This window comes from Eumetopias jubatus, unplaced genomic scaffold (genome assembly GCF_037043125.1).
Source record: "Eumetopias jubatus isolate StellerSeaLion01/CBP00866 unplaced genomic scaffold, mEumJub1_p1.0 scaffold_8, whole genome shotgun sequence".
Lineage (NCBI taxonomy): Eukaryota > Metazoa > Chordata > Mammalia > Carnivora > Otariidae > Eumetopias > Eumetopias jubatus.
In genome coordinates this window covers 132214971-132228098 of record NW_028274814.1, presented here as the reverse complement: position 1 = coordinate 132228098, position 13128 = coordinate 132214971, and the positions used below count along the sequence as shown (strand labels likewise).

General features: G+C 59.0%; 1 protein-coding gene across 1 annotated transcript; it reads left to right on the top strand.

Moving 5' to 3' along the window:
• Positions 1-576: 576 nt before the first annotated feature.
• SOX10 (SRY-box transcription factor 10) lies at positions 577-10036 on the top strand. The gene is made up of 4 exons (XM_028115718.1): positions 577-768; positions 1265-1779; positions 6721-6989; positions 9333-10036. Exons 2-4 carry the CDS (start codon positions 1343-1345, stop codon positions 10034-10036), a joined length of 1410 nt encoding a protein of 469 aa, XP_027971519.1. The 5' UTR covers positions 577-768; positions 1265-1342.
• The last annotated feature ends 3092 nt before the right edge of the window (positions 10037-13128 follow it).

The window sequence follows — 13128 nt, the reverse complement described above, 5'->3', positions numbered from 1 at the left end:
TCACCAGGTATGGACCCGCGTGTGCTCTCTCTCGCCATATGAGCGGAGGCAGAGGGTAGCCTGGGTCGGGGTGGGAGGCAGGTGAGGCAGGCTGAGAAGCAGCGTCCCTCCGACCACAGTAGGCACTCCCTAAGCATCTTAAACCAGCGATGCAGGCCAGCCGCCCTCGGATGTCCACAGAAACTTCACCTGTGTTCTCCTCATCCAGCCCCAATCCTTTGCCACCTGCCCATCCCACCACCTGAGGCAGAGGTTGGGGGTCCCAGTTGGGCCCAATTTTCCTGCAAGCAACAGGTTCTGACCCTGCCCACCTGCATCCCTTGGCTTGCCTGGCCTAACCACCCCCACTCCTACACCTCCCTGACTAAGCCCAGGCCCCAAGACAGGCCTGGGACAGCAGCGCCTGGAGCTGGGGTGGGGGGGCCTGGCGGAGGAGCCCTGAGTGTTGGGGATGAAGGACAGCGCTGGAGGCTCCACCTTCTGCCCTTCCCTCCCTCCCCTCCCCCTCCCCCTCTCCCCCCTCCTTCCTTCCCAGCCCTCCGCAGCAGCTCAGTGCTCAGTCAGTCTCGGGCTGTCCGGCCAGGGTGGTTGGTGGTGAAGTTTCAGGCTCCGTCCTGACGAGGCCGTGGCCTGAGGCTCAGGGCCCCCCAGCCCCTCCCTCCCAGCCCACCAGCGTCACCCCCCAGCCCCGAGCTGGACCGCACACCTTGGGACACGGTTTTCCACTTCCTAAGGACGAGCCCCAGACTGGAGGAGAGGTCCGAGGAGGTGAGTGAGTGCGCAGACCGCTCCTCGGCTCCTGCCTTCCTGGGCCCCGGCCTGGGACCCTGCGGTGGGGCGTGGGTGGAGAGAGACTGACACCCGCATCTGCCCCCCATCCAGCTCCTCTAGACCCCATGGGGGGCAGGCAGAAGGGAAGACGGAAAGGTGAGAGAAAAGGTGGGAAATTCCAGGAGCCAGGATTAGAGCAGAATAAAGAGTCCGTTTTTCTTCCTTTCCATCAACAAACCTCCACCCAAAAAGAGGTTTAAAAAAACCCAAACCCACCCACACCAAGAGACGGTTGGGACCAGGTGGTGGGAAGACGCGGAGGCGGGCGCTAGGAGGCCGAGCCCGGGTCTGGCATGTGCGCGGGCCCCAGGGGCTCTAGCGAGTTTAGGGGGAGCCGAGCGGGCGCCACCTCGGGGCTGTGCCCGCGTCGCGTCTCTGGCTGCCGTCGGGGCTGCGCGCTCGGCCGCTCCATCGCGCCCTCCTTCCCGTCCAGGTGGGCGTTGGACTCTTCGCAAGGACCCCGGCGGCGGGCCCCGGGGAGGCGGCCGAGGCGGCGGCGGCCGGGGGCGACATGGCGGAGGAGCAGGACCTATCCGAGGTGGAGCTGAGCCCCGTGGGCTCCGAGGAGCCCCGCTGCCTGTCCCCAGGGAGCGCGACCTCGCTGGGGCCCGACGGCGGCGGCGGCGGCGGCGGCGGATCGGGCCTGCGAGCCAGCCCGGGGCCCGGCGAGCTGGGCAAGGTCAAGAAGGAGCAGCAGGACGGCGAGGCGGACGATGACAAGTTCCCCGTGTGCATCCGCGAGGCCGTCAGCCAGGTGCTGAGCGGCTACGACTGGACGCTGGTGCCCATGCCCGTGCGCGTCAACGGCGCCAGCAAGAGCAAACCGCACGTCAAGCGGCCCATGAACGCCTTCATGGTGTGGGCGCAGGCGGCGCGCAGGAAGCTGGCCGACCAGTATCCGCACCTGCACAACGCCGAGCTCAGCAAGACGCTAGGCAAGCTCTGGAGGTGAGCGCCCCCGACTCGCCTCCGGGGAGCTCCCGCGGGCCCCCTAGCTGCGGGTGGATTCAGGCTAGACGGGCACTGCCCGGGGCCCTTCTCGCGGGGGCAGCCACCGCTTTGATGGGACTGGAAGACCAGGTGTGGGCACTGGGCCCGCCCTTCCCCCCACGAGTACCCCCTTGAGGTTGCACTGGCTTAGAAGTCCAGCGGCCTAGGCAAGGCTCCCCACCCGGGGCAGCGGACCGGAGGGCGCCCCCTCGTGGTTGGAATTCTGTCGGTGGCAGGCGAAGGGCCTGAGCTTCTTGCTGGGGGGGTGAAGGCGAGAGGGAGGGGAGGATCCCGAGGGCCCCACTCCCAAGGCCTTCACCAACGGCTTTCCCGCCAGCACAGCACACTCTCATCGGGTGCCACCGCCACCAGCCCCAGTGGTCAGGGGGATGCCGGAGAAATTTGCTCTCCACCTGGCCTCCGTCCTCTAGGTCACCCTGTTTCAGTTGGGAAAGAACTGAAGGCCTGGCTGGAGAGGCAGGGAAACTAAGGCAGCCAGATGGAGAACTCGGGGGCAGTTCAAGGAAAATAAGGAATTCAGACAGGAGTCTTTGAAAGAGTGAAGCATGGAGAACTGCCAAGGGCAAATCTGTCACTGCAGGATCCCGTCCTGTCCCAACTGCCTTCATCGTGCCTTCCTCATCCTCCCCTCCTTTGGGGGCTCGTCTCTTTACCCTCTAGGGAAGGGGACACACAGAAAGAAGTCTCCCCTCCCACCCTGTCCCAGAGCTGCCAGGCCTGCCTCTTTCTCCCTTCCTCCCCCAGTCCGGCGCCATCTTCTTTTGCAGGGCCCCACCCAGCGTTGAGTAACCTCCTACCCCTCCAGCCCCAGAGCTGGAGCTGAGAGCCCTGGCCAGGAGGAAACCTTGGCCCCTCTTCCTACCCAGCTTGCCTCAGAGTCCTCGGTTCCCTGGGTCCAGCCCAAACCTCTGGAGAAAAACATGCCCCTCAAAGAGGAAGTCTGCCACCCCTCACCTCAGGTCTGGGGCTCAGTCTGGCCCCTTGGGTTATGTTGAGCAGGGTAACAACCTTGGGTTGTGTTGAGGGTGGGACACCTCCCACCTCAGGTGTTCTGGGCAGCTCAGAAAAAGAACAGGGGTTCCAAGAGATGCAAGCCTGCAGAGACCACCAGATTCCCCACTAGACTGCCCAAGAGACAGGCCTAGAAAGGCAAAGGGACCTCAAAGGCCACAACACAGCTGGTGGCAGAGCAGGGCCAGAACCCAGTCTCCTAACTCTTTGTTTCCTGGTCTTCCCCCACACTGTCCTTGGTGACAGTGGTGGGTCACCCCTTCGCTCTAAAGTGTGATGGGGGGAGGGGGAGGGCAGAGAAGGGGAGAGCAGGAGTGAGGCGCACCTGAGTTTCAGAAAGTGGGGGCTTCTCAGAGGAGCCGGCCTCCCTCCTGCTGCTGCCCACCCCTTCTGGGCCCCAGCATAATGGAGATTGGGCCTAGAAGGCCAAAGGTTTAGGGTAATAGAAGAAGCAAGAAGGTCCCCCAAGAGACCCAAGAGGGATTCACATCCAGCCCCGTGACCCCATGTGTTTGCTGATGGCGTGGTGCCCCTTCATCTCCCCGACTCAGCCCTTAGCACTCTGCTCATCCTGGGCAGGCAGGCTCTGGGCTTCGTGGCCAGCCTGCTGTGTCGACTCAGAGGCTCCAGCTCTGCCCAAGAGCAGAGGTCAAAACTAGCTCCTCTGCCCAAGGTCCATCTGCACCAGGGTAGGGCGCAGCCCAGGCCAGTACCCTTGGTGCTGTGGGACAGAGAAGAGCAAATGAGAGACAGACAACCAGGAGGGAGACAGACAGGCAGGTGGAGCAGGCCTGGGGGATCAGTAACAGACCACAGCACCAGCCCAGTGGCAGCATCAAAGCAAGGATGGACCCCCACTTCTCCCTCAACCCATTGCGAAGGATTTAAGACTGGACCCTCCATTGTCCCTGTCCCTGTTCCCCCAGCCCAGAACCGTGGGCTTGGGCTCTCTCGGGGGGACTAGTTTCTGGCCATCACTGATTGGCCCCAAGGGCCAGTCTAGTATAGGGCCATCAGGAAAGCAGACGCCGCTTGCTCAGGACCCAAGCCCAGGGGTAGGAGGGTGGCAGGACAATGACAAGGATGAAAGGCTATGCCCACAGGTGGGTGGGACACCTGGATCCTGGGTGGGGGCCCCTCCTGAAATCCCTCCCAGGCCTCCAGGAAGGGGGATGGGCTAGACAGGCAGAACTGGAAAACAGGGCCCTAAACCCAAAAAGAGAAAGACATGAGGACAGACAGCTTGGGGTGCTGGAAGTAGGTTGGGGTCGGACACACCAGCGTCCAGGTCCTGGCTCCTAAGTGGCTACGTGAGCTCTGACAGTCAGGCTAACCTTCAGTGCCCGCCTGGGAAAGGACTGTTGGATGCTGATCACATGCTGACGGTTGTACATTGGTTGACGTGCCCAGAGAGAGTAATTAGACCCCAGAGACTAGAAAGGGGGTCACAGGCTGGAGCCTCTCCTGACCCCCAAGTCCACAGGCACCTTCCCTGACAGGAAGAACAGATGGAACAGCAGCCGGTGCCCCCACCTTGGGAGCCTCCCCGCCCCCCCCGTCGGGATTTCCAATTTGCAGGGGTAACCAGCCTACCCTCTCCTGGCCCCTCTTCCAAACCTTGGAGACCTAGAGGACGGAGGCCAGGTGGAGAGCAAATGAAGATCAGGTTTGCAGTTAGAGTTTTGGGTGACGTGGGGGCCTGGAGGGCAATGCTGAGCGAGGCTGGTGCTGGGGTCAAGATTATATTTGAGGTGGTTTACTTGGTGGGGGCAGGACGGGTATGGGGTTAGGAGAGAATGAGCAGAGCTGAGGTTGGGGTCGGGGCTTGGAGGCTTGTTAGGCAACTGTAGCCACTGAAGGACAGTTGAGGGACCGGGCTGGGGTGGGGGCTGAGGGCTGGGGGTTGGGGGGGCTGGGGGTTAGGATTCTGTCAAGGTTAGAGTACTGCTGGGAACTAGCAAGGGAGGCGACAGGGTGTGCTGTGTTTGAATCTTCCCTCTCTCCATGCCCCCTACTGTTTTCTGATTCACACCCAGTTGCCAGCTGGACAGAGGGCACAAGGAAGGTTTGGGGTAGGAGAGGAAGCTCAGTGTCCCCAGCCATTCCAGAGCCTCTGTGCTGGGGCCTTTGGCTACGGGCTGAGCCTGCTCTGCGCCCTCTAGTGCGGCTCTCTCCCCGCCCCCCAACACACACACACACACACACACACACACACACACACACACACACACACACACACACCCCTTCGGGGCCAGCCCCTCTGCTGGCCAGCCTTCCTGAGGCCTGGCTGGGGTGGGGATTGGGGTGGGGGGTTGGCCTGCATGGCTGGGGGAGGAAGGCTGGAGCCCACTCCCTCACCCCGGAGGAGGCACTGGTCTGGGGTCTTCATGCCATCACTCAGCTAGAGGGACCCTTGGAGAAAGCTGCCTTAGGGCTGGGTTCTGGCAGCCTGGGGGGAGGGGGCGGCGGGGTGGGGGGGGAGGCTAAGCTGCACAGGAATGCTGCTGCCGGCTAGGAGGTGCCTGGTATGACCACCCCCTCCCATCCTGGGCAGGAGGGCTAGGCCTTCCTGACTGGGGGAAGAGGGCACCCACTGGGGAGGGGGTGGGCAGCTGGAGAGAGAGGCCCTTTGGGCAGGACAGAGTCGTGCCCACACTGTCCCTCACGTCTAGGATCCTATGAGTTTGTTCTTTCCCCTCAGCCCCCTCTGCAAGGTACCCTATTCTGCCCTCCTCACCCAGGGGCACGGGGAGAGGGTCTGTCGGCCTCTGTCCCAGGGTCTGGGAAGAAAGTCTAGCTTCCTCTAGCCTCTGTCACCCCCTGGACAAGGAGATATGATCTCCCCCAGGATGCCGTGACCCCGCATAGCGAAGGGGACTTACATCCAGCCCCTTCGGCCACACCACACTGGAATTCACAAAATGAGCATTCCAGAGTTGAGAGGGCCCACCCCAGGTCCTCCTGTCCAAGCCCCCCAGCAGTAGTAGAACAGCACCTGTTTCTCAAGGTGCCCGCCCTCCATCCCCAGGCCTTGTGCAAAGTGCTTCACACCCAGGACCTTGGCCAATCCCACCCCCAGTGAAGTAAGCATTATCATCCTCATTTGATAAGCAAAGAAACTAAGGCTCATAGAAGTGATTTGCCCGTGGTCACACGGCTAGCCAGTAGCAGAGACTGGACTCTTCCCCCTCACTACACTGTTGCTCAGTTTGCATACCTCCAGCTCCAGTGAGCTCACCACCTAAGGAGGCAGCCAGCTCTACCTGCAGACAGCTTTGATAATGAAAAATTTTTTTCTTTCCTTGAACTGAAGCTCTGTGTCAATCAAAAGATCTATTCCTGGGGCACCTGGGTGGTTCAGTCAGTTAAGCATCTGACCCTTGGTTTTGTCTCAGGTTGTGAGCTTCTCCTGACTCCTGGGGTCGAGCCCCAACCTTGGGCTCCTCAAGCAGAGTCTGCTTGTCCCTCCCCATCCCCCTCTGCCCCCCCCCCCATCGCTTGTGTGCTCGCACTCGCACGCACGCTCTCTCTCTCTCTCTCTGTCTCTCTCTCTCTCGGGTAAATGAATAAATCTTAAAAAAAAGAAAAGAAAAAGCTCTATTCCTACTTCTAACTCCATCTTCAGGGTTGCCAGGAGCAGCAGGCTGATCCCTCTCACACCCCAGCCCCTGAGAATTTAGGGACAGAGATCAGAGCCTTCCGAGCCTGTGGTTCCTTAGGCCTCACTTGCTAGTTTGTAAATCAAAGAGCAAACCCCTGCCCTGGGCCCTGCCTGCCCTCTGGGCTTGCCATCCCCAGACCTCATTTGTTTGAGGGCAGAGACTCACGCTGGCCCCTCTCCTATCTCCCCCAACTGTACCACCCCAGGCTGCTGAACGAGAGTGACAAGCGCCCCTTCATTGAAGAGGCGGAGCGGCTCCGGATGCAGCACAAGAAGGACCACCCGGACTACAAGTACCAGCCCCGGCGGCGGAAGAACGGGAAGGCGGCCCAGGGGGAGTCAGAGTGTCCTGGCGGGGAGGCGGAGCAGGGCGGGGCTGCCGCCATCCAAGCCCACTACAAGAGCGCCCACCTGGACCACCGGCACCCGGGAGAGGGCTCCCCCATGTCAGACGGGAACCCCGAGCACCCCTCAGGTGAGCGCTGGGCTGATGAGCTGTGGATGGAGAGAGCCTGGGCACTGGGGAGAGGCGAGGTCTGGCTGCTGTGAGACCGGGACCCACAACCAGCCTGGGGGCTGGGGAGGCCGCCAGGCTGCACAGTAGCCCCAGCTGGGGTGCAGGGTCCCGGAGGGAGCTCAGTGGGAACTCAGACGCCAAAGGAAGTGGCTGGGCATGATGGCTCGGGCTGATGGAAGAGGGTGCAGCTGCTGAGTGAAGAGGCCAGTTAAGGAGGCCGTGGAGGCCAAGGGGTGAGTTACAACCAGAAAAGCAGAGACAGGATGATTTTGAGAAATGGGAGATCAGATGCAGGAGAGATCATTGCCGGGAGCCACAGCATGTGATGTGGAGCAAGTGCCACGGAGGGGCCAGACATAGGGCATCTCGTTGCATTTGCATTTATGAAAGTAGCAGCTAACATTAATTGAGCACCTACTGTGTACCAGGCACCCTAATTGCCTTATGTGTATTAACTCATTCAATCACTCTGAGCTGTGATGAGGCAGCCACACTGCCTGGGCTCAGACTTGAGCTGTGTGACAAGTGACTCCCATGTCCTAGATGAGAAAATGGGCACAGCTGAGTCTGAGCGCAGGCAGCTGGACTCTGGGGCCTCTGCCAGCACCAGTACTGCCTCGCTCATGTTCGTACAGTGTACAGAATGCCATCCGTGGGCTCGGGCACACAGGAAGTCTCCGTAAGCACACTTCTGCCCTCAGGAGACATGCCCAAGTCCTCCTTTGTGCCAGACCTGGGAGCGGACACCAGAAGCACCAAAAAGAGAAGCTCCCTGGTCTCAGAGGTCCACAGTCTAGAGGGAGGAGTAGGGATGAAAATGAATGAAGAAGAAACAAGTGTGCATGAAGCCTGTACCTTCCAGAAGGAGGCCATGTCTGAGCCGCTTGGTATCATCTCTGTTTTACTGATAAGGAGACAGGTTAGAGAAGATGGGCATCTTCCCAGGATCACACAGTAAGTGATAGAACCAGGATTCAAGCCCAGGCAGCTCTCAAAATCCAGAGCACTTGGCCAGTGCAGGACCTGGCATCGCCTCTGGTCTGAGGAGGGAGACATGGGCCGGCCCTCAAGGAGCCCCCAGTCTCACAGACCATGGACATGTTCTCTCCCTGATGGGATTCCCCAGTCCGGCTGTCTCTCCCACACACTTACATACCTTACCTTCAGAGATTCAGGGACACACCACACACACACACACACACACACACACACACAGAGCAGAAGACCCCAGACCGCATACCAAACAGCCACCTCAGAATATAACTGTGGGCATGGGCTTTTTCTCAGCCCTCAAGGCCCAGCTCAGCTTCCTCTCCTCAGGGAGACCTTCCCCAGGTCCCCAGGACAGGGTGGGTGGCTTCCTCCTCTGGTCTCCTGAGCCCTCCAAATATCCTGTCACTTCCGATGCCGCCCTCCAGTTCTGTGTGAGTCTCTGGATCCTCCACCAAGACACTTGAGCTTGTGAAAATAGGACCCATTTTATTTATGTTTGTATGCCCTGCACCTGGCACCGTGCCCCCTAAGCATTTGCTGAATGAATATGTGAACGAGAAAAGAGAGGAACAGGGGTGGAGCAAGTCAGCTATCTAAGTGTCCTCCTGATCAAGCAAGGAAAAGCAGCTGGAGGGACGAGGGGCAGCACAGCTGAGCGAGAGGCTGGTGGGGTGGAGTCAGAGGGAAGGCTTCCTGGAGTGAGGGGCCCTTGAGCTGGCTTTGGGAGGACGGATGGGGCTAGAGGGGACACATGGCTGTTTGGGGGCCAAGGGTGGGGGGGGTGGGGGAGGAGGTACAGGCAAGCTAGCCAAAGTGAAGCAGTCAGTAGCGATGAGGGCAGGCGAGGTCAGCAGCAAGGAGAGCAGCAGGCAGAAGCCAAGCATGCGCTCAAGAGAACAGGCACGCACAGAGCGATGGGCCAGACCCGTCAGGGTGGACAGCTAAGGGGTAGTGGGAGCAGGGAAGGCAGCCGACTTCAGCTGATATGAGGAACAACTTCCCAACAGGGAAGGTTTTTCAAAATGCAGCAAGCCTGTCTAGGAGGTGGGTGACAGAGGGAGTCCTGCTCTGGGGGGGAGAGGCAGACGCACCCCTCAGAATGGGGAATTTCAGAAACAACTGGAGACCAGCCCTAGACTGTTACAGAATTAAGTGCCAACTCGGGCTGCCCAAACACTGTAAAGCTTACAAGGTCATGCAGTGATCCATCCTCGGCCTCATGGAGGCATCTTTTCTGACGGTGAACCATCAGAATCCAGAAGCCTCTGACCTCGCTTCCCACTTTCTTTCTGTCTCCCTTTCACCCAGGCCAGAGCCATGGCCCACCTACCCCTCCGACCACCCCAAAGACAGAGCTGCAGTCGGGCAAGGCAGACCCCAAGCGGGATGGGCGCTCCATGGGGGAGGGCGGGAAGCCTCACATCGACTTCGGCAACGTGGACATCGGTGAGATCAGCCACGAGGTAATGTCCAACATGGAGACCTTTGATGTGGCTGAGTTGGACCAGTACCTGCCACCCAATGGGCACCCGGGCCACGTGGGCAGCTACTCGGCAGCCGGTTACGGGCTGGGCAGCGCCCTGGCTGTGGCCAGTGGACACTCCGCCTGGATCTCCAAGCCACCAGGCGTGGCTCTGCCCACGGTCTCGCCACCCGGTGTGGATGCCAAAGCCCAGGTGAAGACGGAGACCGCGGGGCCCCAGGGCCCCCCACACTACACCGACCAGCCATCCACCTCACAGATCGCCTACACCTCCCTCAGCTTGCCCCACTACGGCTCCGCCTTTCCCTCCATCTCCCGCCCCCAGTTTGACTACTCTGACCATCAGCCCTCAGGACCCTATTATGGCCATTCAGGCCAGGCCTCTGGCCTCTATTCAGCCTTCTCCTACATGGGGCCCTCGCAGCGGCCCCTCTACACGGCCATCTCTGACCCCAGCCCCTCAGGGCCCCAGTCCCACAGCCCCACACACTGGGAGCAGCCAGTATATACGACGCTGTCCCGGCCTTAGAGGGGGTCCTGTCATCACCACCCTGCCCGGCCCCTCTGGGTAGCACGCCCCTTCCCCCAGCCCTTGTGCCCTGTTCCTCACCTATCTCAGGCCTGGTGGTGGCTGTGGAGGAGGCTGCAGAGGCTGACAGCTGAGGGAAGGCTTTCTGTCTGGCTCACCACCTTTGATGACCCCACCCCGTCCTATTCAGGCTCCAGCCCAGGCAAAGCCCTGGGCTACTAGGCTGGGCAGAGGAGAAGGAGGTTGACTGTCGCCCCTAGAATGAACGATGAGGGGCTGCACCTTCCCCCCAGGAATGACCCTCATCCCAGGACCTGAGAAAGACCCGCTCACCCTCCTCTGGGAGTAGGGGAGGCATCCAGGGTCAGATGGGAATCGGAGGCCCTGCCACACCTGTGCCCGTGTTTGCGCTCTCATGGAGAATGAGGGGTCTGACATAATCCGTGCCACTTGGGCCATGTGCCTAAGGTCAAAGCCGGCCAGAGACCTGCATCAGTGCCTACAGTGGGCTACAACTGCCCCTCGGGGGCTGAGGACAGCTTTGAACAGCTTTGGGGGGGATCTCAGAGGGAGGGCTCCTCATCCCCTCAGGGCCCCCTCCCGTTCTGAACACAGGGAGGAATTGGCACAGAGGCCTCCAGATGCAATTCTGTGCCAATCACGTCATTCTTTGTCTAACGGAGAAAGAGCACCCCGGCCCTACTCCACTACAACCTCCCAGACCTTGAGGCACCTCCCCGATGAGGAGGCAGGGGCTCCAGGAAAGGATTCAGAGACAACTCACAGAGCCTTCCTCCCAGGCTCCCCGCCAACTCCCTCTCCCCTCACCAGGCTCTGCGGTCCCTGCTCTGTCAGCCCCAACTCCTCGGGCTTCCCAGAGCGTCATAGCTGCTCAGGCCCCAGCCCTCAGCTCCAGGAGGAGACACAGGGCCTGGCACCCAGGTTGCTGGCAGCAGGCTGAAGACACTAAACTCCTGACATGTACGTTCTGCCCTGGCCTTTTGCCCTTTGCCTCCAGTGGTATTTGAATAAAGTATGTAGCTCTGTCTGCCCCTATTTTCCTGTTCCGCAGCCCCCACAGTCCACATGTAACTCATTACTGCCCCCCTTATTTATCTCAGTAGAACCCTCTCCCCTCTCCCCTCCTCCTAGGTACTCCAACCCCTATTAACTCTGCATTAAGCATTCCACATAATAAAATTAAAGGTTCCGGTTACCTGCTTGGTGGGCCTGGCCTGGCCTGTCTCTTGGTCTCTTATCCCTGCACTTGTGCTTCCTCAGAATCTCTTTCTGGAAGTAGCTAGGGGTAGAATGCAAAGGACAGATAATGCAAAGGTCTCCTCTCTCCCGTGAGAAGGTGGGGGCCCTGCAGTGTGTTGGGACAACTAGCATCCCAAATGGGGTCAGTGGGTGCCCAGGGTTGAGGCCTCCGCTGGGAGCTCTCTCCCAGCCCAGCTGTGCCCATACTGCAGGTGGGCCACTTGCCGTTCCAGCTGGAGCTCAGCAAGAGCACCTTCCGAGTAGCCCCTTTCACTTGTCCAGCAGAGGGGTGGGGCTTGAAAGAACTCAAGGCACACGTATTTGAAAGAGGTGGGTCAAGCCTGACATCTGGCTGCCTGCAGCCAGCGGGCCTGTCCGTTAGGATGTGTGGACTCTCACTGCCCCCCTCTCTGTGCCTCCCCTCCCCCAGCACACATACACCCCTTGGTCTGCTCCGGGATCTAGCCGAGTCTTCATGGCAGTTGCCTGTGTCTGGGTGTGAACCCAGGATGGCAGACACGCAACCTCATCCTTCATTGCTCATTCCCTAAGAGTTCTCCCCTCGGTGGAATTCCAACCTGTGCTCAGGGGCAGAGGCCACTCCTCAGGGACAAGGGAAACCTCTACCGCCATGCTCCACTCATGGATGGCTCTGGGGTTGGAAGTCTCCCTTAGACCCGGCTCCTAACGACAGTAACAGCTCCCGTGCCCTGAGTGCTCCCTGACGAAGTGCTCTGTCGAGCGCTTTATTATCATTCAGGCCCAGGAGAGAGTGGGTCCACTCGTTATCCCTATTTCCCAAGTGGGTGGCTAAAACTTTGAGAGGTTGATGCTAAGAAGCACTGGTACCAGAATCTGCAGCCAGCTGACTCCAAAGCTTGTCACCTCTTTCACCTTGCCCATGGCTTGCAGGCCCCACTTCTGCTTGTCATCGGGAGTGATGCTTCTTCCGCTGCTCCAGACCGGCATCCCCAGCTCCCTTATCTGTTTCTTCCATCCGTGGGCTCCAGCCCCTCACCACCTAGTCAGGACCTGGGGTGGGGCAGGGAGCACCAAGCACTAGCCCAGTCCCCCAGGCTGGACACACTCCCATCTGGAAGCTGCGTCATGTGGGCTCTTCCGTCAACTTCAGCCACAACCACTGGCTCCCATGAAGCTTAGTGGTAACTACAAACCCCTGTTCTTGTAGATATATCTGCTGCCAAGTCAGATCACCCCAAACTGTATAGAAACTATTTTCTGGTGTTTTCTTTCGTTGTGTTGTGGATAAAGGCAGGATTTTATACTGATTTTTAACAGATTTCATCTTGTTGGATTTGACCATTTTCCCCCCTACACTCAGTCTTGGAATTCTGAATCCAACTTACTGGCGCTCCTTCTGAGCTTTAAATATCTGCAAACTTGAATAACCTTATTCAAGTCACTAATAAAAAAGGTTGAAATGAAGAGAGACAGGCCCACATGCACCACTAAATACTTCTCCATTATCAATTCTATTACCTACACTCTTAGGGAAAGACTGTCCAATCAATTTTGAATCTAACTATATCATCACAAGTACAAACTTCTCTGTCATAGCTATGTGGAAAGACTGCCTGATGACTTGCTAAAATCAAGATTCGCTGCATCTGTGGCATTCCTCCAACCTACCAGACCAGACCTACCAGACTACTAACCTTTGAGAAAAGGAAATTTGATTCATGTGGCAATATTCTTAGAAACTCTGCTAGCTCCTGGATCTCCTCTTTATTTACCTATGTGTTCTCAAATACGCAACAACCTATTCTAGAACTTTGTTAGGGATCAAGAGTACTAACCTTAGGTGCTCCTAA